The 27674-nt window shown below is 44.4% G+C and overlaps 2 protein-coding genes across 2 annotated transcripts in view; one reads left to right on the top strand and one right to left on the bottom strand.

The window, feature by feature from the left end:
* Positions 1 to 18918: 18918 nt before the first annotated feature.
* Positions 18919 to 23404, top strand: SP8 (Sp8 transcription factor). Its single transcript, XM_019959555.2, has one exon. It carries the CDS (start codon positions 18949 to 18951, stop codon positions 20410 to 20412), a length of 1464 nt encoding a protein of 487 aa, XP_019815114.2. The 5' UTR covers positions 18919 to 18948; the 3' UTR covers positions 20413 to 23404.
* A 2878-nt stretch (positions 23405 to 26282) lies between these two features.
* ABCB5 (ATP binding cassette subfamily B member 5) overlaps positions 26283 to 27674 on the bottom strand; it is a 133917-nt gene continuing 132525 nt past the window's right edge. The window contains exon 28 of the mRNA XM_070787574.1: positions 26283 to 26927. Coding sequence (XP_070643675.1) covers positions 26808 to 26927 — 120 coding nt within the window. The 3' untranslated portion in view covers positions 26283 to 26807. The remainder of the gene's footprint in view (positions 26928 to 27674) is intronic.

Genomic DNA, 27674 nt, shown 5'->3' with positions numbered 1-27674 from the left:
ACTTAGTAACTGAAGAACAACAATAACAATCAAATTATATACTTAAACTGGTCACTTAAGTACTGGTACTGATTATCTTAAATTGCGGTTATACCCATTATGCTGTGTTTTTTTTTTTTTTTTTTTTTACTGAATTGTTCGGGAGTTGCTAAGTGTGTCTGACTCTTTGTTGGACACAGATAAATAAAACAAAATCAGAATAAAATCAGAAATGAAAAAGAAGTTACAACAAACACCACAGAAACACAAAAATCATGAGATTACTTTTGAACAATTATATGCCAATAAAATGGATAACCTAGAAGAAATAAATAAATACCTACAAATGTTCAATCTCCCAAGACTGAATCAGGTAGAAAAAGGAAATACAAACTTACTGATTACTAGTAATTAAGCTGAATCAGATATTTTTAAATCTCCCAACAAACAAAAGTGCAAAACCAGATAGGTTCACAGGTGAATTCTACTGAAATTGGTGAGGGAGATCAAGAAGTACCAACTTCCAGCTGAAAAATAAATGAGTTATGGGGATGAAATATACAGCACGGGGAAGATAGTTAATAATATTGTAAAACTTTTTTTGGTGATAGATGCTAATTAGACTTATCATGGTGATAATTTTGTAATGTATAGAAACAGAGAATTTCAGTATGTTGTACACCTGGAACCAACATATTATTGTAAGCCAATCACACTTCTTTTTAAAAAACTGTTTAACAGTAGTTTTAACACAAATGGAGTTATTTAGCGCAGGATATTAAGGTAATTAAATGAGAACGTGTTTAAACCACAGGGCTCTGAATCCTGTTTACTTTAGCCCCATTCTGAATTTATGTAACTTACCCTACCTACTTCTCTCCCCTAGATATTTGCGATTGTCAGCTATAACTGAAGACCTGCAGGAAAGACCTGGAGAGGAGATGCCAAACTCAAAAGCAAGTGCTTCAGCACACTCGATAAACAGTCTATCCTTGTGTCCGTGGTTTTCTACCTCAGCTGTAAGTTAGAATCAGGTGGCAAAACTCTTTGGAGGAGCTTTCAGAATCCCAACCCCCAGGCCACATTCCAGACCAATTAAATCAACCTCTGAGTGTCCGGCCCAGAAGTCAGGATTTCTGAAACCTTCTCAAGAGAGTATGATAGTACAGCCAAGGTTAAAAACAACTGAGACTCAAGGGAGAAGGCAAAAGGTGTGATCTTGCTATGCCTCAAGATTATGCATTCAAGTTTATGGCAATTGTGCAAGGACTATCACATAGCACACTTAGAGATGCCTCATTACAATGCTTCCTCCACCAAAATTTTTGGTTTGATTAAAGACTAATTCAAACACATACACATCCCAGCCAAGGAAAAGAAAGTGCAAATGAACTTCGAATTTGTCTCCACCAATTCCATCCAACTCAAAACTAGTTTAGCCAGAACCAGCCCAGTCACCAACCAACAGAAAATTCACCTGATTATTTATATTTGGGTTCCTCTGACAAATCCAAGACATTAATATTGAATTAGTAGACTTTGCTACTTTCAAACACAAAAGACTTTGCTTATGTCCACACGTCTTATTTAGGAAGTCAACAGATTAGTCCTTATTTGGAAGGAAACCTAACCGGAACCTTCCAACTGCAGTGTTCTTTCCCCTTCCATTCACTATTCCTGGCTATGCAAATGCATGCATGTGCATGGTAGAACATAAATTACGGCTAACAGTTTGACACCATTGTTTTATTAACAAACACAACTCAAAGCAAAATAATTAAATAGGGACACATAGTAAAATAAACATTCCAATGACCTTTCAGAGTGAAAAGTTCTGCTCCACAAATAAAGGCGAGAACAATACAATTACAGGATAGTACTTGTACAGAATTGCTGAATATGTGATGAAGCCTTGACCAGCCAGCTAGTCATCTCATCTCTTCCATCACAGAAAAGGCTGAAAAGAACAGGACAGCTGTAGTGTCCTGACTTTGAGACTCACTGGCAAATGGAATGACAGATGTAGAGCCAGTGCCCCAAAGTGGGCAGGACCTCATCCCGGACAAACAAAAGAGAATGACAGTCTTGGAGCCCCATCTACTTCAATAAATTTTTTTTAAGCCAGCTGCCTTTTTTACATATACAACATACTGGTACAAGGCAATATTTACTGATTAAGCCTCAGAATACCATTTTTACCTAAGAATACAAGCAAACACCAACAATTGGTTTTCCCCTTATAATTACCTTTCAATTATATATATGTATATAATATATATCACATATTTAATTATATATATTGCCAGGTATATATTATATGCTACAGTTCCATCTATAGCTTTATAACATGTATCAAATAATAAGTGCAGCTCTAGATCTGTCTTAGTACATATAAAAAATCTGAAGGATAAAAATTTTAATCTTCAGAATATTCCACATCTGTTACATGTTATCGTCTTATAATCCACTCAAGACCCCTAGGTTTTGTCTTCTTGCAACTCCCTATTGACCCTAACTAATGATTTGTACAAGTCATTAAACACATATTCAATTCTCTACCTACCATATGTGCTAGTGACTTCTTGCACTTTTGCTCTTCTACTCAGGTACTCTAAATAATCTGAAATCAGGCATCTATTGCTTATGTTTTCCTTTCTTCCTACAGTAGGTGCTCCATAAATAGGAAGATTCATATACCTTGTCTCATTGGAGCCTCAGAGCCATTTTGTCCAACTTGTGGAGTTGGCAGAGCAAGTAATACCCCTGTTTTAGAAATGAAAAAACTGAGACTCAGCAGGTTCAGTGATATGTCTTCTAACCAACACAGAATCAGTGAAACTAGAAATAGAAATCAATTTTCCCAATTTATAAGTCAGTACTCATTACAGGTATAGTTTCTTCAAGTGTATGTACAAGTATATTAATTCTAAAAGTACTTTTATTCTCAATTGCCTTCATTGACTACTATTAAGAAATTTCCCATGGACAGGGACAATAACCATTACTAGTTGTCAAAAAACATGTTTTCTAATTTAGGTTGTACATTTCTGATGCTTAAGTTCTGATTAAAACTAATCATACTGCAGTTCTCTGCTTAGTAGGATTAACACAACCATCAGTACTTTTGCTTTGCCTTAACAGCTTTAGAAGATTAAGACTTTATTGTAACATCTTTTAAAATGTGAGCTACATAAGAATAAAAGAAGACATTATATTTAAATAGTCAAAGTAGCAGTGATTCTAACCTAAGGAGGTAACTGTATGTAAAAAATTTAAAGTTCCCACTAATTTTTACATAAAGCTGTATGAATTTCACACCTGAAAAACTGCAAAAATTCATTAACATTTATTTGTAAAATGACTTTAAGCTCTGGGAATTTCATGCAGTTAGAAGTTGACTTTCCATAGCAGAGAGAATAATGCTAATGACTGAATATTAAGTATAAGGCAGTAACACTATGGAGATAAATATGTAATTACATACGTTTCCAAAAGTGGGATAAATCACACATTAAGTTATGTCATAATTCAAGGATTTGTAAGAGGCAAGAAGATGCACTTGATAGTCTTTGGATAATTACTCTTAATTAACATGCCTAAATAATAAAAATATGAGAATATTTTAAATTAAGAATGTAAAAATATTCAATACAAGAAAAATATGGATCTTTCAAGCTAGCGGCGAACAACCATTGGAAAGAGGAGTGGTTCTACTTCTGCCTACCCAATAAAGGCCAAGTCTAGACATTCATAATTACACCAATTAATTGGCCATTTTGGCTAAATTATGTAAATTGTCTGCATGCACTTCTCAAAGTACGTAACTGCCAATGCTATTTTCACTTTGGTCAAGTCTACACTAGCTAGCAAAATGAAGTGGATAATTAAGACAATTATTCTGATAATTTAGATCAAACATTAATTAAGGTAAAAGCAGATTAAATTTAGTGGGGGGTGGAGGGATGGGGATGGGCTTGGATTGGAATATAAATGTTCCTCTTGTTTCATAAGCTTGTTAAAAAGATTTTCTGTTTCTTGAATTATTTTTGAAATTAGATTTCAAAACACTTAGTATATATTGTTTCTATAATAATTATTTAATTGGATTCTTAAGTTCCCAAGATACCTAGGTATTTTAGATCATTTACACAAGCATTGGCTTAAATCTCTTTTCAGAATTCATAGACAACACTGACAAAATTCTGAACTCAAAAATGGAATTCTTTTTAAAATGGAATTCTTTTTAAAAATCAACAATAAGAATACATTCTTTATAGGCATTATAGTTAGGTAGAAGAATCAGGAGGAGCATTTAACAGTGAAGCAATGATGCTCATAAGTTAATCAGGAACTACAGAACTATATGCAGGTACATGAATAAACAAACAAGAAAACAAATAATTTTATTCTATATCGATGTCTACCTATATAGATACAGTATGTCAATATTTACCTATCTACAGGGAGAGAGAAAGAGAATCTAAGAAATTGTCACAAAATGTTAGCACTGTTAACCTAGAAGAAAGAAATATGGGTGTTCACTGAAATGGTTCATTGTGCTATTATTTCAAACTTTTCTGTAAGTTTGAACTTTTTTCAAAATAAAAAGTTGGGGGAAATATATGCATTTTAAGTTTCACAGAAAATAACTAACAAATATTCAGTAACCATCAAACGCCCATGAATATGATACCCTTGAGATTGAAAATTCTGCAGTACCTCATTTCTTAAAACCACACTGTGAAATCTATACTAAGGATTCTTTCCAATAAGCCTTAAGTGAGCACTTTAAAATATTCTCAAGGTTTCCCATGCAGGGTGTAGTTAAAGAGCATTCCACTTGAGATCCTTGCCTGAAAGGCCCTATAGAATTGCAAAGTATCATTATTAAGCAAATGTTCCTGGGTCCTTGGGTGGTTCACTTAAAACACATTTCACTGTATTGAATATTCAGTGCCAAAAGCACACAGTTCACTGTTAAGATTTGCAATTTAAACCCAGTTGGAAGAAGTAAAAGGTTCTTTTAATTTGCCTATACTGTATTGCATCGATGTAGCAGCTTTCATTGATAATTAAGTTCCAAAAATATGAGTTAGAGAGTGTGAACAATGGAGAAAAGCTAACCTTTCTATTACAGCCTTAGCTCTTGACTTCTTGTATTTAAGATTACAGATGCTCCATTAAATCGATTTTGTGTTTAATCTCCTCTTGAAAAACAGTGAATGCAAGTCCCCAACTTTCTTTCCTTTGAGAGAACCCAAGTATTGACAATGAAAACTACAAGGCTCAAATCAGATGACTAACAACGTCCACTGGGGATAAGAAAACTTTGGCATGTCTCTTTTTGGGGGGAGTTTCCTCAACTAACTCTAACTGGATTGAAATGACAAAATATATCTCACACTAGATTTAAAAAAAAATTTTTTTTGAGAAATCAGATTAGAGATGGCAGGGGATGCATTTAAAATAAGATGAATTATTATTTAATTCATAATTAAATAATACAAAGCTTTAAATACATAGCTATGCTCTTTTAAAGCATCAGAGAAAATTTCAACAGTAATGTTGAAATAAAGTTTCATATTTATCTCTTTCCTGTTTATCTAGTCCTTGTGCCGTTTTAACATTTTTAGGTCCTTCAGTAAGATATAAAAGTATGAAGAACATAGGACGGAAAAAAATTAAAAATTTATAAATAAGAGCAGGTAGGAGATTGTCATTATCAGAAGGGAACTACTTGATTCCCTTTTGAATTTGTGCTGGAGCGACAGGATTCATCTCCCTGGTTCCGGTTTTGAATGTGGGGAAATGACCAGCTGAACTATGGCTTTCTCTGGTTCATCTCCATGCAGCCTCTTTCTCAAGCACCACTCACACTAGGATTGGTGGTGGTTTAGTCGCTAAGTCGTCCGAGTACTGCGACCCCATGGATTGTAGCCTGTCAAGCTCCTCTATCCCTGGGATTCTCAAGAATACTGGAGTGGGTTGCCATATCCTGCTCCAGGGGATCGTCCCAACCCAGGAATCGAACCCGAGGAAAGCCCTCCACACAAATATTACACTCCAGCATTTGGTCAGTCTGAAATTTAGAGCCGCTGGCAAGAGAATCCAGTTCATACTCTCTGTACAGCTTACCTTCAAAAGAGGGAAAACTACCTTGGCAATGACAACACATGCAGTGCATTTGGGAATTCCTGTGGGAGAGCCTCTCCACATTTCTGGAGGGAGTGGTGAGGAAAGAACGGTGTAGCAGTGATTCTCAAGTGTACCCGAATCAGCAGTTCAGCATCACGTGGGAACTATTTGGAAATGCAAATTATCGGTTCCCACCCCCCCCCCAAGCCTACTTAGGCAGGAACTCTGGCGTTCCGGCCGAGCAATCTGCGTTTAACTAGCCCTTTGGGTGGTTCTAATGTATTATCACTGACAGAAAAACGAGAATATAAATTTTCTAAAGGAGCTTTAAAGTCCAGTCCAGTCAAAACCTGGAGGGGGAGACGAGCAGAGCAGGAGGTTCAATTCCTGCCCTGGTGGGGTGGGGGTTAGTCCCAGGCCCCGTGACCTGTCCGCGACCCGCTTCCGCACACACGCCCCCCGCGGTCCCGGGGGTGGGGCGGGGGGAGTGGGGCAGGCACCCCGCCCCCCGGCCTCACCGCCCGCCCCCCTCCGCCCCCAGGCCGAGCCGGCCGCCCAGTGGGAGTCAGGTCGACAGCCTGGGACTCGGAGCCCCTCCCGCGACCGCGCGTGCCGGCCGCAGCCCCCTTCCGCCCGGCCTGCCCCTTTGTCCGCCCCGAGGGCGGCACCTTCCCGCCCGCGGGGTGTGCGAACCCTCGGGGGGCGGGAGAGGAGGAGGGACCAGGGAGGGAAGGAGGAGGAGCAAGGCGGGCGGCTGAGTGCTGGGGTGGGAAGCCGCCGCCGCACACCCGACTCCCGTCCCGCCCGGCCCACGAAAAGGGGCTTTTGTGGCCGGCCCGGGAGTCCCCGCGGAACGCCCGCCCCGAGGCGGGGTGGCGCCTCCCCCTTGGCGGGAGCCAGCGCGGCTTTCCCGGCCGGGGAGCGCGGCGGCCGAGCGGGGCAGAGCGCGGAGCCGGCGGCGGCGCTCGGCAGGAGAGCGGGGCTAAGCGGAGGGGAGGGCCGGAGGGTGGGGCGGGGCGGGGCTGGGCCGGGCCGCGGCTGAGCCCAGCGGCCGCGCCTCCGCCTTCCGCCGCTGCCACCGCCGTCCGCACCGCGCGGGCGGGCGGCGTACGCCCGAGACCAGGAGGTGCGAGGCGGCGCGGGCCTGCGCGCCGGGCCTGGGGACGGGCGGCTGTCGAGGTGGGGGTAGGGCGAGGGGAGGGAAGAAAGGGCTGTGCAAATATTGTGACTGCTGGGTGCGGAAACTCTCCGCCGTGCTGTCGGAGATCCCGGCTCCGAGCCCTGGAAACTGCGGGGAGGCCCGACGGGCTGTCGTTTGGAGGGTCTTGGTGACCGCCTTCCAGACAACCGTCGCCCATTTCATCCCAACCTGAGACGGGTGGGGAACGTTGTCCACTACTCACCTTTTATTCTAGAGTCCCAAGGACAGGACACTAAGTGACTTCTTGAGGAGCTTCAGCTCCAGGAAAGCGCTGGGCGGTTACCACCTTGGGAGGCGGATGTCAGGATGCCTCTCCTAGTCTTTCTAATCCCCCTACCCCACCCGTCGGCTACAGCCTTGAGTTTTCCTTGCCAGTCTCCTGACTTCTTAGATGGCATAGCACAGAGAAAGAACATGAGACCACCGGTACACCCTGGAGGGCAAAAAAAGGGGAAGCACCTTTGAGGTGGCTCGGACAACTAATCGCGGGAACTCGCGGATGTTCGCGTCTTCGCGCGGCGACCGCGGCCTCGCGAGTCTTGCCTGTCACAGAGCGTGGTGGCTGCTGGTGCTTAAAGTGATTCTGGAACCGTCTGTCCGCAAGGGTCTACCCTGCTGCTGAATTAAGAACTTGTACATACCAGGCCTTTTTAAAGTCAACACTGGGTTGACTTTTCTCCCGCAGATTTCCTACAGTTTCTGGCCGTTTTGGAATTTCGGTCCTTAATTCCTAGTACCTAAGGGGAAGGAAATTCGAATGACCGAAGCTTACGAAAAAGAGTAGTTTTGACTTGGTCAATCAGCAGCATCCCCTAGCAAAATTAGTTGTGTATATCCATCTAAGGTTTATTTAGGAACTTTAGATACCTATATTAATAGGCCTATTTTCTGTTAAATCTGCTAAAATCTGTTAAAGCACTGAAATTGAGCAAAACACTCTTTTTAATGCTCTAATACCAGTCAATAAAGTCAGTAGTGCAGGGTGTCTTTCAGCAACAAGAAACACTGCTGCTTCTGGTTTGACTTTGGCTTTTATTAGTTTGCTACACACTTATTAGAGTTCCAATGGGTAGGTATGCCGGAATTGGTGGAAATCACTTTGTCTTCCTTTTGTTCTCTAAGCTTCTTGAAGCAGACCAGAGAGAGTTTTGAAGAGGATTCCTTAGTTCTTCCAACACTTTTATCCAGAAAACTTCAAATAAACTGATCTTGGACAGTACTTGTCAAATCGTTTCAATTTGCAGCAATTGTGTGTGTGTGTGTGTGCGCGTGTGTGTGTGCGCGCGCGCGCGCGTTTTCCCGCTTCAGGAGGATGAGGTGGGATGAGGAGGAGATTATGCCTATATATTAGGACAGGTGTAATCTTGAAAAAAGTACCATCTACAGAAAAATGAGAACGCTCTGCCGTTAATAGCTGCCCCTTTGAAGGTAATGGACATTCCATCTCAGGGCTGTAAATGCAGAGTGTAGACTCCAAAGTAGTGGGCTTCCGTCCTTCCAATGTTTGCTTTCTTCAGTGTTGATCAAAGAGCTACGTGTTTGTCTTATGAGGCCCCTTTGGAAGATGTTTTTAGAGCAATTACAGACATATCAATTCAGCTTATTTGTCTCAAATGCTGCGAGAATTTTTTAGAAAGAAACCTTTAAAGACAACGGATAAGGAAAGAAGGATTACATTGGCTATTACGAGTTAGTGCAGCTACTTCAAGAGGAAAAAGCTCGAACCTCGCTCACCCACTCTCTAAACCCTGCAGTCCTGCTCTTGTTTTGAACTAAAATGGGGCGGCAGCCTTCTTTAGTGGCCAGCAAGATCCTTGTCATTTAAGAGGGAGAATCTTCACAGCGACGTTGGGGGAGGGGTGGTGCTAAGAGTTCCAAAGAAACCGAGCTGCAAAATGAAATTCCGTTAAGTTGGTTTGTTCCGGTGAGGCGATTGTGGAAAATTGCGTTCTCAGTATCTGGGCAAACTTTATTACTTTTCCAGAATCCATAAGCAAGATTCAAGGTTTTATTTCCTCTTAAAAAGTAACCGCTGCTGAGTAAAGAAGTCAATACTTGTCAAGCCTTAAATGAAAACGTGCCCCTGTTCAGTCTAGATGGGCGTTTCTGTTAAGGATTTGAAAGGGGAACTTCGCACCGGGTATGGTAGACGCCCTTGAACTCAAAAGTTTAGCGCATCACGTCACGACTTTCCTAGAGCTAATGTAGATATTTTATTTCGAACACCTTCTAAGGTGGGGGCGGTGTGTGCTAAGTAGGTCCCCCTCTTATTACCCTTATATCCTTCCCGCTAACCCCGCAGCCCTGAGCTCCAGGAAAGGAGCCTAAGGTGGCTAGCGCCCATCTATTTAAGAAGGAGGGCTGCATAGACGTGAAGCCATAAACAGCAGGAACTCAATTTGTAGACTAGGTTGACTCAGTTAATTACGGAGGTTCCTTGCGTTTCCATCTAGAACTCCCCAATCACCAGTCTGTCTTCTCAGAAGCAGAAAACTGGGCATAGTACGACTGGTCTGGCCAAGGCCATTGAGAAGTCTTGCAAAATTCGGTGAAAACAGGCGTGAAAGTTGCTCACCAATGACCTGGGCCGAAGCTTTCTATGTGTAGGGCTGAGCGGGGTATATGTGTGGCGGCGCTAGCCCTAAGCCACTAGGGTCGCGGGGGCAGAACACACCCTGAGGACTGTGCGCCCAGGCTGCTCCCGGATTCACAAGCTACCCTTTGCAGTGACCAGGGCGGACGTCCAGTTCGATTACCACGGAAGCTCTCCAGACTGATTCAACTTGACCCAAGCGTGTGACCCATCTCTTTCATCAGGGAAAGAGGAGCCCGTGACTCCCTTCACTTCGGCGGCACTGGAAAGCGCGCGCGCGCGCGCGCGTGTATGTGTGTGTAGGTGTTGGCATAGGTATTCGACTTCCAAACATCTTTGGAATCTGCTCATTTGTGATTTACAAACACAGTAAATTTCGAAGAGCTTGATAGTGTTTGTTATCAGGCACGTAAATGCACGGTCAGCTTTCCTCCCAAATTAGGTTTTCCCTTGACTTAAAACCTTTTGCTTAGTTATGTGTGAACGCACCATATAGATTTCCTATAGGAAACAATCAAGAGAAATTTTATATATATATATAACAATATGACTGAGGTAGACTTTAAAAAGTTAAAATGAAGCACATCAAAATATTCCAATATACCCGGCAATCTCATTCAGGAAAGCAGGTCTCTTTCACGGCTCCACAAGAATTCTTCGCCCTAGTGGCCTCAGAGTGACTTCTGATAGCACTACTTTTTAGGGGAAAAAAAAAAGTTAGAGAAAGCCTGCACCCAAGTTTTGGGTGAGATTCAGTATTCTAACCAAAATATGCTCAACAGATGATAGTAGAGATGAAGCCAGAAAACAACTCCAGCTATTTAAACTGCCAAATGAGACATAAAGCTGCATTGTAAAAATCATCTGGAAAACAGGTTTTCCCATTGAAGTCGCTATGTGTTAATTACTGTGAGCTGGAAGGCTGGAGATCGAACGCCTGGAAGCCGACTTTCACCCCGCATACGTAAACGGAAAAAGTGCTGAACAGCAGCCAGAGGGTTCCTGCTCGGACTCATTGCCATGCATGCCTAGACATTAATATGTGTTCATGGAGGGCTCGTACAGTACGAGGTGTTATTTCCTTATAAAGAAACACCAGGTCTCGCTTTCCATTCTTCTTACAAAATTATTCGCATTATTTATGCTACATTGAGCGATCTAATTTCTTCGTGATAGTCAGCTAATTGCTCTGGCAGGTAATTAGAAGCAGTTTACAACGCAAAGGGCTTTTGCATTGCCCCTCGGATTATTAAGTTGCGCTGTAAATTATACCATATTTGCTAGGGAAAATTCTTTTGAGCAAGTTCTCTTCCTGAGATCCTAGATGAAATGGGCTCCCCACCCCACCTCCCCTTCGTACACACCCCTCCCTAGCCACCCCCACTGCCACCACACCCCCTGCTTTTCCTGGACTCAGAGTCGAATGATTCTAAAGCACGCGATTTTGTTCGTGTTCACTGGGCCGAAATAACGTGGCCATTATGGCCTGAAATGGGCCAGGTTTGAAGCGAGCTTCCTGCGCGCCTGCAATATCCAGCAGGCATGTGGGAAAGGAACGGCTTAAATGGGGACATCTGTTCAGTGCTGCTCATCTTACTCTTACAGCCAGGTCAGGTTAAGAGAATAACCTGTTCGCCACCTTTTTTCTTGTTAATAAGACTATTAGAAAAAAAGCGAACACACACACAAACAACACTAATTGAGCTACCCTAGAAGCAAGGAATCAGACACACAAAGGTAGCAGCTGAGTTACAAGAGGAACTGTAAAAAATAACCATTGGGCTATTTCAATGAAAATCTACAGGACTGTGAGGGAAAAAAAAGAAAATTGAATATATGAATTCAGAAATGCTGTCTACAAAAATGGTTTTACATAAGAGATTTTAAAGACTCAACAAAGACTGGTTTATTTTCAGGTTTTCATTTTAATAAAATTGATCTGAAGGTAAACTTCACTGGAAAAAGCTTTCTTAAGCTTTCAAGTACTCTGAGGCCCCACACTTTTTGTTATCAGTGTTTTCCGGTCTATGTTATCTCTGAGCCAAACCCCAAGTGGGGGCATCCTAGTTTGCACCTTGATTTTGCAAAAGTGAACTGTATCCCCTTTCACAAATATCACCCATTTGTAAATCTTGTACAATGATGTATAAGTGTGGTTAAACCTAGAGACTGGGTGCAGCTCCTAGATTATTTGTAATTAAACACAATTCCCAAAGTAACATTTATCTTCCCGAAACTGCGATTGCAATTGTCAACCGTCTGGAAGAGACCAAGGAGGTAATCTGGGAGCATTACCTCCTCTAGTAACAGAACAGAATGAAAAGAAATCAATAGTGTTGAGGATAAGAATTCAGTAGTTTTTAACTCTGCATGTTAGCTGTGATAAAGTGATATATAATACCAAAAGAGAAAACAGCCGAAACAAATCCACTCTAGGAAAAAATCAGAGGCGAACTTGTCTGAATGTCTAAGCCTCTCTCTTTCTTGCCTTGTTCATCTAGAATATACACACACACGCACACACACACCTCACCACAAATGAGCAAACTCTCTTCCCTACGTGTGTTTCCTTCATTCACATGATGAAAGAGGAATATGAAATGCTGTAGAATTAATTATCAATTTCATCTTTGGGGCAGCAGGGAGATGAATATGAAATATACCATTGAGTACACGCCTGCCTGTAGAACTAGCACGCGATCGTATCAACATGCTATGAAGATATGAACATTATGCATGCACACAAATAAGGAATTATTATCTTCCTTTAATATATACAGAAATGCCTATTTGGGTAAATATCTTCATGTTTTTCCTATCTATGAATTTGCCAACACATTCATATGTTTGCTACATTAAAGTCTTCCTTGTCTTTCTGAATATCTGCAATTTGACTGCCCTAGCTAAAAGGAATCAAAGCATCGTAATATCCTAAGTTAGATGAGTCCCTTTTAATTAAAATGTCCCTAACTTTTGAGTGTTTCTAAGTGGCAGAGAGAAAGAAGAAATATTAAGCAGCGTGATACGGAGTGGGGGTGGGGGGAATCTAGTCAATTAAGAAACAATATGCTTTCTCAAGCGACCCTATTTATTTAAAAGAGTCGCCAAGGCAATGCTTTGCAGGAGATCCTTGCACATAGATCAAGAGTCACCACTGCTTCGCTGTGGTCAACAAATGCATCCAATTAAGCAGAACCAGGAAAGTAAGGACTCGGCTGTAAATGTGGCCGGATAGTTTGAAACCGAATAACCTCACTAATAGGGGCTATTGTTCAGTATGGAAGTTCCCATTTTCCAATCAGGAAAATACAGCCCTTTCTGGACTCTGGCTGACTGATCCCTTCCCACCTACGGCTCAACAATCTGCCACCAGCGAGGGGCTTTTATTACCTCCCTTCCCAGGAAATGTTAGGCAACTTCCTAGTAAAGCCGCCCGAAAGCAAAAGGATCCCCTCGGGAATCCAGAAAGCCTGGCCAGGTTTTCTTTTCAACAGGAAAGAAACTTTGATCAAAGAGCTCCGGGCGAGGAGATATCCCCAACCTGGGCCAGACTGCTTCTCCTTGCAGCCGATGGCTGCGCTCGGCTCGCTCCCCACCCTTCTTCACGCTTTATTTAGTAGCCAAGGAGTCCGCGCGCGAGGTCCCTGCACAGTGGCCACAGATTGGGAGCTGTCTCCCTCTTTGAGGAGGGGCGCCCACCAGGTCACCTGGGTCTTCGCGGGCACCGGCCACATCAGCTTCCAGAGCTTGCGCGTTCCGCCAACGCTCAGGAAACCGAGAAGCCAAGAGCCCTGTTTAAACGTATCCAGCAGAGGTACTCGCCTATATAGTTCATGTGCGGGTTTTTTTGTTTTTGTGTTTTTTTTCTTATTAGGCTTTTTCAGCTCTGTGTATTTACCAGACCACACTTGACACGTTCAAAACCTTATTTGGTGTAGATCTGTTGCTGGACACTTGAAAGCCTGGGTAACTTTGATGTTTTCGACTATAAATCCCCAATCCGTACTCAATGGTTACAAATGGCTTTATTTACTTGTCCTTCTATCTACACATTTTAATCTGTTTAACCAAACAGCAGAGGCATATTTCACTTCCCACTCCACGAAAAGAAAAATCACGGACCGAGGCCTCTAATTTGCTTTTAGGACCTTCTATTTCTTTGGTTGTGAAAACCTGAGAACTCCAAATCACAGCATTGATTAGTCTTCAAACCAGCCAGCAAAAAAGCTCCCCTTTTCCACTCTATCTAAAGAGATGTTGATGTATATTGTAGCTGCAAGGTGTTAGATATACTTGAGCAAGTTGTTCCCAGGATGTAAATTAGGTCCCAAAAGCTGTTGTCCAAATCGAAGAAACAGAGAAATTAATCTGGGAGACTATCCATCATCACCGGTAATAAAGAGAGCGACATGGATGAGACAGATGATATGATTAAGGGGCTGTGGTCGTTTTAATTAACTTTTTGCTGTCCTGTAATGATCAAACTGGTCACCAGACCCGGTCAATAAGCATGTTAATATCAAACAAATAAAACCAGGGATGATTAAAAACCTCCTGGTTTATTAAATTTGAAATTCAAATGAAATTTATGCTGCAGATGCATACAGAATGCTAATAGATTTTAGCTTTATTGAAAGTGGATCTCACAGGTTTGCAAGAAACAGCAGAATATCCATCTACTCCTCTCCCAGGCAGCACTTAAACTTCTTATGAGGTGGGGGAAACTTTTAATTGATGTTAGAAAGCCTGCACTTCCTATCTTTCTTCCTCTTCCCCTTCCAAACCTCCATATTATTGCAGTTTAATACTCAAGAGCAGTCATCAATATCACAAAAGGTAAACTGAACTGGATGTGCTATGACATGCTTTCCCCGACAGACTGTATCTACAATGGATTACAGATGTTCCCTCCTGTGGGGGGATTCAAAAATAATACAGTCACTTCTGCAAAGTGGAGAAAGAGCTGCCATTAAGACCAGTTTCATTGTTGGTCTGGTTGGTTGCTAGTCACTGTTTCAAGATTATTGTTGTTTCAATTGTTGGTCAATTATATAATTCTCTTGCCTTTCCTTTTTAATTCTTCTGTCTTATGCCTTAGGACAAACACTAACCACTTATTTTGGGGTGAGGGGTAGGGTGAAAAAGAAACTTTGACAATACTAGTATAAAATAAACACCTGATTTTAAAGTGGGAGTAAATGGACTATATATATATGAAAACATATTTTTTCATAATGAAGATGCACATACAAACCTTTGTGAAAATCTGCAAGTCAACCTCATGCAAACTGAAGAATCCAGTATACTCATTATATCTACAACAACATTGTGACCCATTGTCCTAGGCAGAATTACATGATCCTTAAGTGAATTTATATAAATACAATCTTAGAAGTAGATACTCAAATTTGTAATCACATGATGTGTGTTTTTCTAATTCCTGCATTTTTTGAGGAAACAATGGTTAATGTTTGTTTACTCTCAGAATCAGCTTTTAACTTTTCAAAAGTCCTGCCTCACTTCCTACTAGAGATAGGAGGATAAAAAGATAAAATAAATAACTATTCATAGAAGGGAGTCTTCCCTAAAGCTTTCTTTCTCCACCTTTGAGGGTGACGGTATTGATTAGAATTAAATCCCAAATTTGAACAACTGTATATTAGGTCTTTAAAATGAATATCATTATAGAAGGAGACCAAAGCAATGAAGTTAATTCTCTTTTATTTGTTAAACGGAGTTCCCTCCTTTCCCCCACCCCTTCCTCCTTCTGGGCTGGCCTGTCACGCCTTCTCAACACGCTAAAATCATTCAGAGTGGCTTGCAGGGAGAAACACGACATTTATGGTAAGCGTCAGCCTTCAGAGAAAGAAAGCAGTTCATTAATTTACTTCACACTTACTTCAAAGTATGAGAATGTACCTTATCCCCTTAATCAATAGATATGATGTACAGTCAATATCTCAACACTGTTATAAAGGGGTCAGAAACACTCTCACACCACAAACATCAGCCTAAACTCTGTTCAATGAAACTTACACAATGCTACAACCTGACTTTGGACTTCAGTAAACCCCCGGAGGATTTTTTTTTTTTTTTTTACATCCCCAGAAGCTGTGATGTACTTGAGGAAGGTTCAAAACAACAATAAAATGAAAAGGTTTCCTCTGTCAAAACAAAACACCTCTCTCAGCTAGTAACATTTTTTTAAATCAATTCTGACTTAAAATTAGATTTCTGGGAGCATTTGTAACTGCTTAAATATGTGAATTACTTTTTAAAAACATATGGATATTCAACAGGGCTCCAAAGGCTGTGGACTTTTTGTTACACTGGTGTGGTGCTTTCTGTAGTTTAAGATGTTTCCTTGTGGTGGCAGTGAAATTGTAATTACATTTCTGTAGGCAACTAATAACACAAATGGCAAGCAAGTTCTAAAATCCACCAAATTTGAACTGTTCACATGCATACACTTAACAGATATCTGGCCTAAACCCCACTAGACACAGAAGCTTCCAATACACGTGGTCCAAGATTTGTTAAAAGCTTGTTTCTCTTCTCAGATAAATAAAACCCCCAGATTTCAATCAAAATCCCGATTTTTTTTTTTTTTTTTCCTCAGAAAGAGGCGCTGGGATATCCTATGAAAACTCCTACATTCTATAAAATGCTCAATTTCTCACCCCTCAGGAAAAAAAAAAAAAAAACTCTTACCCCTTTTTTTTAATCTAATCCTTTTGTATTGAAATTTACTCATCGCCACGGGACAAACACACGGTCTCCCCTACAGTGAGACTTGCACTTCCAAAGCCGAATACCACCTCAGAAGAAAAAAAAAAAAAAAGCTACCGCATCAAAGTAACAGCTCTTTGACGCAGGCGCACACCCTCCAGAACGCTCTAAAAATACCCGTCAGCCTCCCTAAATTTCTACCCTTCCGCTGTAAAGCCAGGAAAGGAGAGGATGGTATTAATATGATTCTGTTTTAAAATTTAGTGACAGTATCCGAAAAATTAAGGGGAAGAAAACCAATCAAGATTTGAGCTACAAGAAAACCTGAGGAAGTTGGCGACAGTGATAGCATTTGTGAATATTTATTCAACCTCACTCAACTTCGCAGTCAGTTTCACTCTTCAAATCGCCATGTCTCTCTTTTACGTATGTACACTTTACTGCACCGGTCCTATTCTCCATCACAGTTTCGTTGCAGACACACACACGAGCACACACGACCCCCTCCCCACGTTTGTGACACACTGCCCTTGCCTCTCCCATGTGAAGCGAACACACACTCATCCACTCTCCCTCCTTTTTCACACACACAAACCCACATATTTACTCTTTCTCTTCTCCAAACACACTCAGACACCACCTATCACACTCCCCGCCCCCCGCCCCACAACACACACTCTATACTGCACTGTCCCTCTTCCCTCCCCAGGTTTATCACTCAGTCACACTACACTCACCCTTCCCCTCAACAATTTACTGGTCTGCTCCCCTTAGTCACACATACAGTTAAATTGTCACTCACAACCCCCTCTCCCTCTCTGCACTGTCCCTCCCCTCCCCCCGTCACTGTTACACTGCCAGACTCTAGTCCCCAACCTCTCCGCATCCCCCCACCCCCTCCCCCGGCTGCACTGTGTTCTCCTCAGCTTGGTTGCACTCGCACATAGTTACATACACACACACAAAACCGCTTTGTAACACACACGCAGTCACGCGCGCCCCTCCCGCTACCGCTCCCCGCAGCCCCCCCACGGCGGCCGGCGGCGGCGCCGATGACCTCACGGCGCGCGCGCGGCGCGGCCCGGCGAGGCCGCAGATTGGCTGGCCGCGCCTCCGCGGCACTTCAAAGCCGGAGAGGGAGCTACAATTGTGGTGGAATGGGCGGAACTGATCATTGTATTGCACACCTCTAAAAAAAACACTGCCTCTGATTTATCAATATAAAAAAGATCCTCTGAGAGGAGGAGGGCACTTTTGTGTGATGGCAACTTCACTTCTAGGGGTGAGTCTCAGGATTTTCTCTTGCTGGTTTAATTAGTTTTCTTTTATTGCCGATCGGAGGGGGTTAAAGTCGCCCCGGCCAGGCCACGGGCTATCGGTCTCTATTGAGAGCTTTTTTCCTCCCCCCTTTAAATACAAGTGAGTTTAGAGAAAAGAAAGAGGGGGAGGGGGGGGCAGAGTCACTTTTTTCAGCGCAGGAAAAGGTTCGGAGGGCATTTAGACAAGCCACCTCGCAGCGCCCGGCCGCTCCCCGCCCCGGAGACGTGCGTCCAGCCTATTTTACGTGAGACGATTTAGGGGGTAAAGAGAGCAAGTTTTTCCTCCTGGGCAAATTGCAGATTTTTCTCTCTTCCCCTTAAAAAATTCCTCAGCCCGCCTTGTCTTGCAGGTACGTTGAACCCGTCTCTCTCTCTCATTTTCTCTTTTTTAGTATTGTAGACTTTTTTTTTTTTTTTAAGAAAATCAGGAAGAGCGATCGAGCCCTACAGTTTGACGTCTTTTGGCCTGGGAGAAACAACCCAGGATGGGTTTCTGGGAACTGCAACAGGATTTTCAAAGCTCTTCTGTGGATTTCAGGAGTAGCTCTTAAAACCAATCCAATGGTTTTTCCCCAGGCTTCTCCGCGAAGGAATCTTCCTTCCTCCCCAATCTGGACTTTCTGCTTGCTTGTTTGTTTCGAAGTGCCTGGGGCCTTGTGTGCATAAGAGTGTTGTTTTAGGTGAGAATACTTGTCAAACTCTTCTTTAGCGTGGCGCTTTACTCCCGAATCAGACGCCGGCAGCCAAACTTGTCCCCTCCCGTAGAGTAGGAAGCAGCCGGGCGCCGGGGCTGTTGGGGGAGCCAGGTGAGTTGGTGGCGCCGTGCCGCAGCGAGAAATGGGGTGCACTGGGGGCGTTTTGGAGGCTACTGGAGGACTGATGCACATTTCCTTCCTCCCTCCCCCACCGGACTTTTGCCCACCTCCCCTCCCCCACCCCTTCTCCTCTCCTTCTCTCAGGAAGAACCGAGGTTGGGATCGACTCCTTTGGCCATGCTTGCTGCTACCTGTAATAAGATCGGCAGCCCCAGCCCGTCTCCCTCCTCCCTCTCGGACAGCTCATCTTCCTTCGGCAAAGGCTTCCACCCCTGGAAACGGTCCTCGTCCTCTTCCTCAGGCAGCTGCAACGTAGTGGGCTCCAGTCTCTCAAGCTTCGGCGTGTCAGGGCCCTCCAGAAACGGCGGCTCGTCCTCGGCCGCGGCGGCGGCGGCGGCGGCGGCGGCGGCGGCGGCGGCTCTGGTGTCCGACTCTTTTAGCTGTGGCGGCTCACCCGGCTCTAGCGCTTTCTCCCTAACCTCCAGCAGCGCCGCCGCCGCCGCCGCCGCCGCGGCCGCCGCCGCCTCGAGCTCTCCCTTCGCAAACGACTACTCGGTGTTCCAGGCCCCTGGCGTGTCGGGGGGCAGCGGCGGCGGCGGTGGCGGCGGCGGCTCCTCGGCACACTCGCAGGACGGCTCCCACCAGCCCGTGTTCATCTCTAAGGTGCACACCTCTGTGGACGGGCTGCAGGGCATCTACCCGCGCGTAGGCATGGCGCACCCTTACGAGTCGTGGTTCAAGCCCTCGCATCCCGGCCTGGGCGCCGCCGGCGAAGTGGGGTCGGCAGGCGCCTCCAGCTGGTGGGACGTGGGCGCGGGCTGGATCGACGTGCAGAACCCGAATGGCGCGGCGGCGCTGCCCGGCTCCCTGCACCCCGCCGCCGGGGGGCTCCAAACCTCGCTGCACTCGCCGCTCGGAGGCTACAACTCGGATTACTCAGGCCTGAGCCACTCAGCCTTCAGCAGCGGTGCCTCTTCGCACCTGCTCAGCCCCGCGGGGCAACACCTCATGGACGGCTTCAAGCCAGTGCTGCCCGGCACCTACCCGGACTCGGCCCCGTCGCCGCTGGCCGGCGCTGGGGGCTCCATGCTGAGCGCGGGGCCGTCGGCGCCTCTGGGGGGCTCCCCGCGCTCTTCAGCCCGCCGCTACTCCGGCCGCGCCACCTGCGACTGCCCCAACTGCCAAGAGGCGGAGCGTCTGGGCCCGGCCGGGGCGAGCCTGCGGCGCAAGGGCCTGCACAGCTGCCATATCCCGGGTTGCGGCAAGGTGTACGGCAAGACGTCGCACCTCAAAGCGCACCTGCGCTGGCACACGGGCGAGCGGCCCTTCGTGTGCAACTGGCTCTTCTGCGGCAAGCGCTTCACGCGCTCCGATGAGCTTCAGCGGCACCTTCGGACCCACACCGGCGAGAAGCGCTTCGCCTGCCCCGTGTGCAACAAGCGCTTCATGCGCAGCGACCACCTCAGCAAGCACGTGAAGACGCACAGCGGCGGCGGCGGCGGCGGCTCGGCGGGGTCCGGAAGCGGCGGCAAGAAGGGCAGCGACACCGACAGCGAGCACAGCGCCGCAGGCAGCCCGCCTTGCCACTCCCCGGAGCTGCTGCCGCCCCCCGAGCCCGGGCACCGAAACGGCCTGGAGTGACGTGCACCCCGCCCCTGCCCCTCTCCCCTTCCTCCTCCCACCTTGGTCCGTTTGGGCTTCGTGGGTCCTGGCTTTGGCTTCAGTCTCTTTCCACCCTGCTCAGTATGTCTTTCTGTCTCTGCCCTTCTCTCTTTTAACTCTCTCTGTGACAACTTTGTAAAGGGAATGTGGACATGTAAGTAACACGCGTTGCTCTCCTGGGCCCTAGCTGTCTCTCTACCCGATAACACCGTTGGGGCCCAGAACAGCCCCAGCCGGCCCCTCGGCAGGCCTTTAATTCTTGTCCTCTCCTTGTTCTCCCTTCACCATCCCCAGTTGGGACGGGCACATCTTTTAGAGGGAAGTGGCCGCTGGAGGTAAGGCTGGACCGATCCAGTGCCTGGGACCCCGGGCCTCCGAACGCGCGGTTAACCACTAGGCTGAGCAAGTTTGAGCGCCACCCAGGGCCTCCGGGGCAGGCCAGCCGCCGACTGGCTAGGTACCAGTACCAGAACCGTGTTTTCGGGCGTCTGAGTTGCTGAGCGCCCTGCCCTGCAGCCGGGCGTCGCGGCCTGCCCTTCGCAGAGCTGTCGGGTGCCCATCTCGGACACGGAGACCCGGAGTTTGTCTAGTTCAGCTCTCCAACGCCAGCCCTGACTCTTTCCCTTTGTTCCCTGGGGTGGAACCGATGCAAGTTTTAGCTAAGGGCAGTTTTGGTGAATCGATGCAACAGCCTTCTTTAATCTTTATAACTTTTTTAAACGGAAAATCTAAAGAAAACACAACAGCATCCTTCTATTTGGTTTCCCTTGTAGGTAGTTTTTCCTCTATCAGTAAGCAAGTCTTTCTCTCAAAATTGTGCTAATATTGATCCCAAAGTTATTTTGATCGCATTAACTTAACTTATGAGGTTGGGGGTGGGGGTGAGGGTAGGTGTCTTTTTCTTATGCAAAAATACCCTTTTCCGGTGAGACCAGATTAACTATCTCTGTGTTTGTCCTTTGCTACCTCGTTTTCACCACTCCCGAGCATAATCTCTCTCTTTTTTTTTTTTGCTAGTCCAGCAGTCAATTTGTATAGTACCCATTTCTGTAAATTCTTGCAATTCGTTGAAGATTCTTAGGGTTTAACTTTTTTGTGTGTGATTTAAACTTATAAACAAGTAAAGAAGCTATTGTTTATTTCGGACCAGGCTGTAGTTTAAATGCCAAAAGGGAAAAACAGAAAAAAATTGTAAGATTTATCTGAACCTAATGGTTTGTACAACGGGAGAATAGTTCTAGATTAGGTATCGATTAACTATAACTCCACCAGTGTATGGGTGCGAGGTGCAGTTGTCCAGGAGACGATTTTGTATATTATTTTTCTTGTACATTACTTCCAGTAAATATTTGAAAATATATTGAAGTAAACTTGATTTTTTTTTTTTTTTGGTCACAAGAAAATATTAAGAGTTATTCTTGCAGTTCTGATGAGCTGCAGATTTTTTGAACTCACTTCTGGAGGTGCAGAGCCACAAACGCACTTTCGGGGCCTAGTTTTGCTCGAATATGAATTTAGATAGGTATCAAACTGTAACTAAGACAATATTTGATAAATGTGGGATGACACTTAATTTAATGAAGCATGTACTTACTTGCATTTGCTGGCAGTTCAGGCATAGTTAAAGTGAGAGTACTCTTATATTTCATAATAACTGGGTCTGCCAAAAACCCATGTGTTAAATAAAATGTCCAAGTGAATCTCAACTAACTTTGGCCTCTGTGTATTTCCTGAAGGTAATATTGTTAACTGTTAATAATAAACACTCCTGACACTACATTTAAATGTTTGCAGATTCTGCAAACTAATTGCTCATTGTAATGTTGAAATAATTTGGATATTTCACATTGAAATGAAAAGCCTTTCTCTGGAACATTTTAGACTTGCATTTTAAATGCATGAAATGTAATTGATTTATTTGTAATATTTTAAATGGTATTAATAAACTCAGATAAAGACTAGGTCAGTTAATTTGTTTTTTTTTTTTCCTTTTTAAACTATGGACATTTGCATTTTATCTTCAGTTAAATGTCTAATTTAAACAAAACATAGCCCTGTTTTGAGGTAATATTTAAAGAATTATTTTTAAGCTATTACTTAGATGGAATGATATATTTGGGGAAGCTGTGTTTTCTCTATTTACCAAGATAAAGACTGTAGTGTCTAAGAAATGTAATTATTTACCAGTAGATTTTAGCTCCAAGCATCAGGATTTACTGAGCTCTTAAAATTTATACAAAGTCACCAAACAATTGAAAGAAATTTCTTCGTTCTGCTTTCTTCTCATTCTCCAGAAGGAGTCAGGTTGTTGGCCATTGGTTGCATTTGGTATTTAAAGGCCAAGCCTTACACTAGAAGATCAGTACATCTAAAATAAAAACATGGGTTTGGGAATAACTTTTTGTTGTTAGGGGGTGGAGGAGGTCAAGCTAACAAAAGCTTGTTTTTGGCATTCCATGTCTTAGCTAAAGATTATGTAGAGGTAAATATCAGTAGTAGATTCCTGTTGAAATGACTTATCTGTTCTTTTAAAGTCTCTAAACAGCCACCAAAGAAAAGGAAGGTTAAACCTTAATCTATCTACTAGGCTATTGTTCATAGGTGTCAATGATGCCAATAAAAAGATACTGTCTTGTTATGTCTAAGTGCATTTAAGCAATGGGTGTTCCTTGAGCCATACTTTGAAACATAAAATACTTTAAATGTTGATTGCTGTTATATCAAAGTATTTCACTATTAGATTAATATTATTTTGAAACAAACTGAATAAAAAGTTAGTGTGTTCAGATTCTTTTAAGTTTAGCTTCTTTCTTTCCGTTTGCATTTCCCCACCCTAAATTCAGTCTTGGTGTGCATCTTGAATTGACAATTTTTCAATGAAATTTATATAAAGTCATTACTATCCATAGAAACAAATGAAAATACGGAGTATAATTAAATACTGTAAATTCATAAGGAAAAGACAGGGATAAAGTATTTTAGAATAATGTGGTTTGTGCCCAAGTAACAGCGTGCCTTAATCCTGTTGCCTGTGCTGACGTTTGAGAACTCCAACCCCTATGACTTCAGGCAAGCAAGTAAGCTCTAATTCTTTGGTATACTACAGCTCTACATAATGGTTTTAAAAAGTAAAACAGTCTCTTTCTGTTACTTTCTTCCTAGGAATAACACGCAGAACACAATTTAAGTGTTGTTCCTTTTTTATTGAAAGTTGCAGTGCTGAGGGATTCAGAGAAAACGGTTCTGAAGGAGTTAAATGTAGTGGCAGGTAAGAAAAAAGCTGCTTGGTACCTTCATTATATCAGTTGCATTTTACCCAGGATCACATTTGATTTACAAAGTGATTGATGATAAGGATAGATATTGTCTGGAAGAAGCTTCTGGGGTGGGTAAACGGGACAGATTTTTCTGTAGTATGGATGTTCAAATTTTCACTTTCTTCCTTGGGCTTCTCCCCATTTTAGCTTTGGTTTATTTTGTATTGTTGGCTATAGCCAACATATTCATTTCTGCAGGGTGGCCAGGATTTCCTTTTGGGGGTGCACATATTTTTGGAGGATAGAGGATGAAGTAAAAAACTGGTTTCTCCCCGTTTTATTTATGCTAACGCACCCCATAACAGTGCCTGCAGGCTCACTCAAATGAAGCCAAAGGGTTGGTCTCACTTTAAACCAAGGGACAAGCTTCCAGTCTTGCAGATCAAGGTAGAGTTAAACTAGTTGTTGACCCACAGTCAGGCCAGCATATATCAGTCCACCCTCAGGAGACTGGAATAGGGCTGCAGCTGAGTCCAGCTTTTCTGTTAACCTGCTTCATTTCGTCCCCAAACTTGAGTGTTTCTTCCTTACCCTGCTTTCTCCTGTTCTGGTTCAATTTCTTTTTGGATGATGTCTTTTGCTTAGGAACATGACTATGATTTGTTGAGATGGACTATCAGCAAAAAATTTGTTTAAGCTAACACAATTTAAGCAAATGTGATGAGGTACTCTTCTTTATTAACTGATACTAGAAAAAGTTCCTGGATGGATTTGTCCTCCTTCCTCTCTCATCTTACCCCAGTCTTGGCATAACTTCTCAATGGGGCTCCCATTGGGGACAGAATGCTGAAATTAAAAATTAATGACAAGCATATGATGAGACTGGACTCCTGAGCGGACAAATCGATAATCCTGCCATCTACATTTTCATCTCCCCATGGATCTTTTGTTGAGATTATTGAATGGAATGTTACAGAGGACCTGTGGAGGAATTTTTTTAAAATAAATATTCTATTTTAGAGGATTAGCTCAAAGGTCAGTTAATCTTTTAGGCTGGTAAATTAAGGCAGGAACTTTGGGGGGAGCGAGAGTGTAGATTTGATTTTTCTCTGGTTGCCTAAACTGGTAGAGAAATTCTACATTTTGCTCAATTTTTCAAATAGCCTCAAAGAGGGGTTAATTTGAGGTAGATATTTTGAATAAACTGGGGTTTAAAATTTACTGCTGACTTTTACAGCTTCTGTCCAAACAGGCATTATTATTCTCCCTACACCCTTAAGAAAAACTCAGGTATGATCAAGCCCCTCTCTCTTTTAAAAATGTGATTTTTATGTTGTTCCCCCCCCCCCTTTTTTTTTCTTTAAAAAGTAGACAAGCAGATTAATTCTATCACTGTCTTGAAAGAAAATCGTGTTAAGTAAAGGATCAGTGGGAGTGAAGTGTACTCATTTTTAAGTTAGGATTGTTATTCTGGGTGGTATCTTTTGAAGACTTTGCTCGATATACAATTGTTGCTGTTGTTTAAAAATTAAGATTCAGAATTTGCTTCCGCCCTATTTATTCCCTGCTTCCGGATTAAAGGAAAGCCGATAATTCCTTGCTCCAGCCGCTAAGGTTTAAGGGGATGCGCGTCAGTGGCCATCTCTAGGTTCGCCGCATTCCCTGTACGCTGAAGTGTTGATTTGCTTAGCGGGGGGAGGGGGTTTGGGGCTGGTATCTGTTTTCTTTGGTCCCTGGGCGCGTGTTAATTTAATTTAATTTCCTGCGGAGTCTCCTGGCGGTGAGGAAGCAGCCTTAAATACATTTTGCTTCGATTCCTAACGACAGTCGGGGCTTCTAGAGCTCCAGAGACAGCGAAGGGAGCTGGAGGATGACTGAGAACCGGGAATGAAGCGCCCGCTCAAAACTGCTGCTTTTCACTGTTGTTCTTTCCTGTCCATTTGGGGAATTTCTTCTAAGCCCATTCCCTAACTTTACTTCTCAGACAAGCCATTTCTTGCGCGGGAGGGAAGGTGGAGACACCCGCTGCTTCTCTTGCGGGGCTCGAGGCTGAGTTTGGGCTGCCCAAAGTTGCCATTATTCTGTTTCAGTGAATTCAAGGCGATGTGTTGAGCCCAAGAGAGTTTTCCAGCCTCTCTAAACGCTACTTCCTCTTTCCTTTCCCTTCTCGACTTGCCAGCTGCTCTCAAAAAGCCTCTCCGATTCCCCGGAAGCTTTTGAGCGGACGAGCTGCGTTGTCCACCCAAGAGCTGCAGCGAAGGGTAGGGCGGCAGTCGGGTCTATCCCGGACCACCGTACCCGCCCGCATTCCCCCTTGTGCTGCCAGCCGAGCCGCCGCAAGTGGCGCCCGCGCACACAAAGGCACCGCGGCCGCCTCCTCCCGCTGCACGGACAGCGAGCGCCACCCTGTGCCCCGTGCGCGTCCTGCAGCGCGCCAGCCGCGGCCGACACCGGCCCAACCAGCTCGCGCTTCCCGGAGCCTCTCTGGCCCCGCGCGAACCCATCGCGGGAATCGCCGGGTGAACTTCTCCTGCGCTCACTTCCCGGCTCAAAAGAAGCCGGCGGGCCTGGGATGGGCGGATTCCCTCCTTTTGCTCGCCAAATCACCAGCATCCGCCCACTGCCTTTAGCCATCCGAGCGCCGGGACCCTCGGGCCTCTATCCCACCCTATCCCGGTATGGCAGGCCAAGTGCCTCGTCCTGCCGGTGCTACCCGGGCCTACCGCGGCGTGGCGGGCCAAGATCCTTCTTCCTGAACCTGTTGGATTTCTTTGGTATAGCATCGACTGTGCTCTTTTCTGGCTAAAGTACTCTGTTCACTTTTGCTTGTCTCTTACCCGTTTCTGGCCCTGTAGCAGTTTAATAAACTGCTACTCTTGTCATTTTATTAAGGGTTTGCCGGACTCAAATGAAGGAATTTGTGCACCTTTTCTCACACTATTGTCATAAGGGAAGCAAAATCAGGACCGATTGACTGTGATTTTTGATTTCAGGAATCAAAAGAACAGTTTAGCCACTTAAATGACGACCTAGAAGAGAATCTTATCGACAGGTATATATAGATACATAATCACTGTACCTGTTGAGCTGATTCAACTTGTCTTTGCTGCGTTGTACCTAAAACCCAACAACCTCTTTTGGGCTTCTTCCTCTCCCTTCTTGCCCGTCCACGCTTCTGGCAGCTGAATAATTGAGGAGTGCCAGCAGTATTCTCCCGGCCCCGTATTTTGGTGACATCTGAAGGGAGGAACGGGTCAGTCCTTCAGAAAAAGTACCATACTTCCTTTAAAGATCATCTTTACTTTGAGAATGTACCTGGTGCTCCCTGGGGCGGACTGAGGAACAGAGGCCCCTCTCAGTAGGTTTGGATCTGAGTTCCACTTTGTACTCTCTAGATATGCCAGGGATTAAATTTGGAGTTTATTTTTGGTTATGCATGCACCATCTACAGGCTTTTAAAGTGCCCTGTGATGTGCTGCAATCTAAGCGTCTGCTTCAATATTCAAGAGTTCGCAGAGCTGCACACCTGCGTGTGCTATGGCTCCAATCATGTCCAGTTTGTGGTTAAATCCACCGGCACCACTGACCCGCAATCCCAGTAGCAGGGAAGGGAGAGGAATGGCTTAACTGGTCTGCAGTTTGGGCCTCTCTCGAAAAGCCCCTGAAGCCTCAGGGTAGAAGCAGCCTGGCCTTCTGGAATTCAAGGGTGTATTTGACACATCCACCTCCGGAGTCCTTCCCTCAAACCAGCCGGTGTGGAAGCCCCCACCTCCACCCCTCTCTCCAGGGTCCGGAAAGCCGGAAAGTGCTGGAATGTCGCGTTCTCTCACCCTATTGTGCCTAGGTGTTGCAAACCACTGGAGGACAGAGCTTCCGGCTTTGATCTCGTGTCTCGGTCATTCTTTACCACCGAGGGGTGAGTTTAAATTAAATTTCTTTCTCTGCTGATAAGTTCTAATGGGCCTCAGAAGGTGAATAATTATG

The sequence above is a fragment of the Bos indicus genome, chromosome 4, assembly GCF_029378745.1.
Source record: "Bos indicus isolate NIAB-ARS_2022 breed Sahiwal x Tharparkar chromosome 4, NIAB-ARS_B.indTharparkar_mat_pri_1.0, whole genome shotgun sequence".
NCBI lineage: Eukaryota > Metazoa > Chordata > Mammalia > Artiodactyla > Bovidae > Bos > Bos indicus.
Note: the sequence above shows the minus strand (reverse complement) of the source record. Positions and strands in the feature narration are given on the sequence as shown.

Bases quoted from the DNA above. Each gene is read 5' to 3' on its own strand.
- SP8 (XM_019959555.2), top strand. From the start codon at position 18,949: ATGCTTGCTGCTACCTGTAATAAGATCGGCAGCCCCAGCCCGTCTCCC.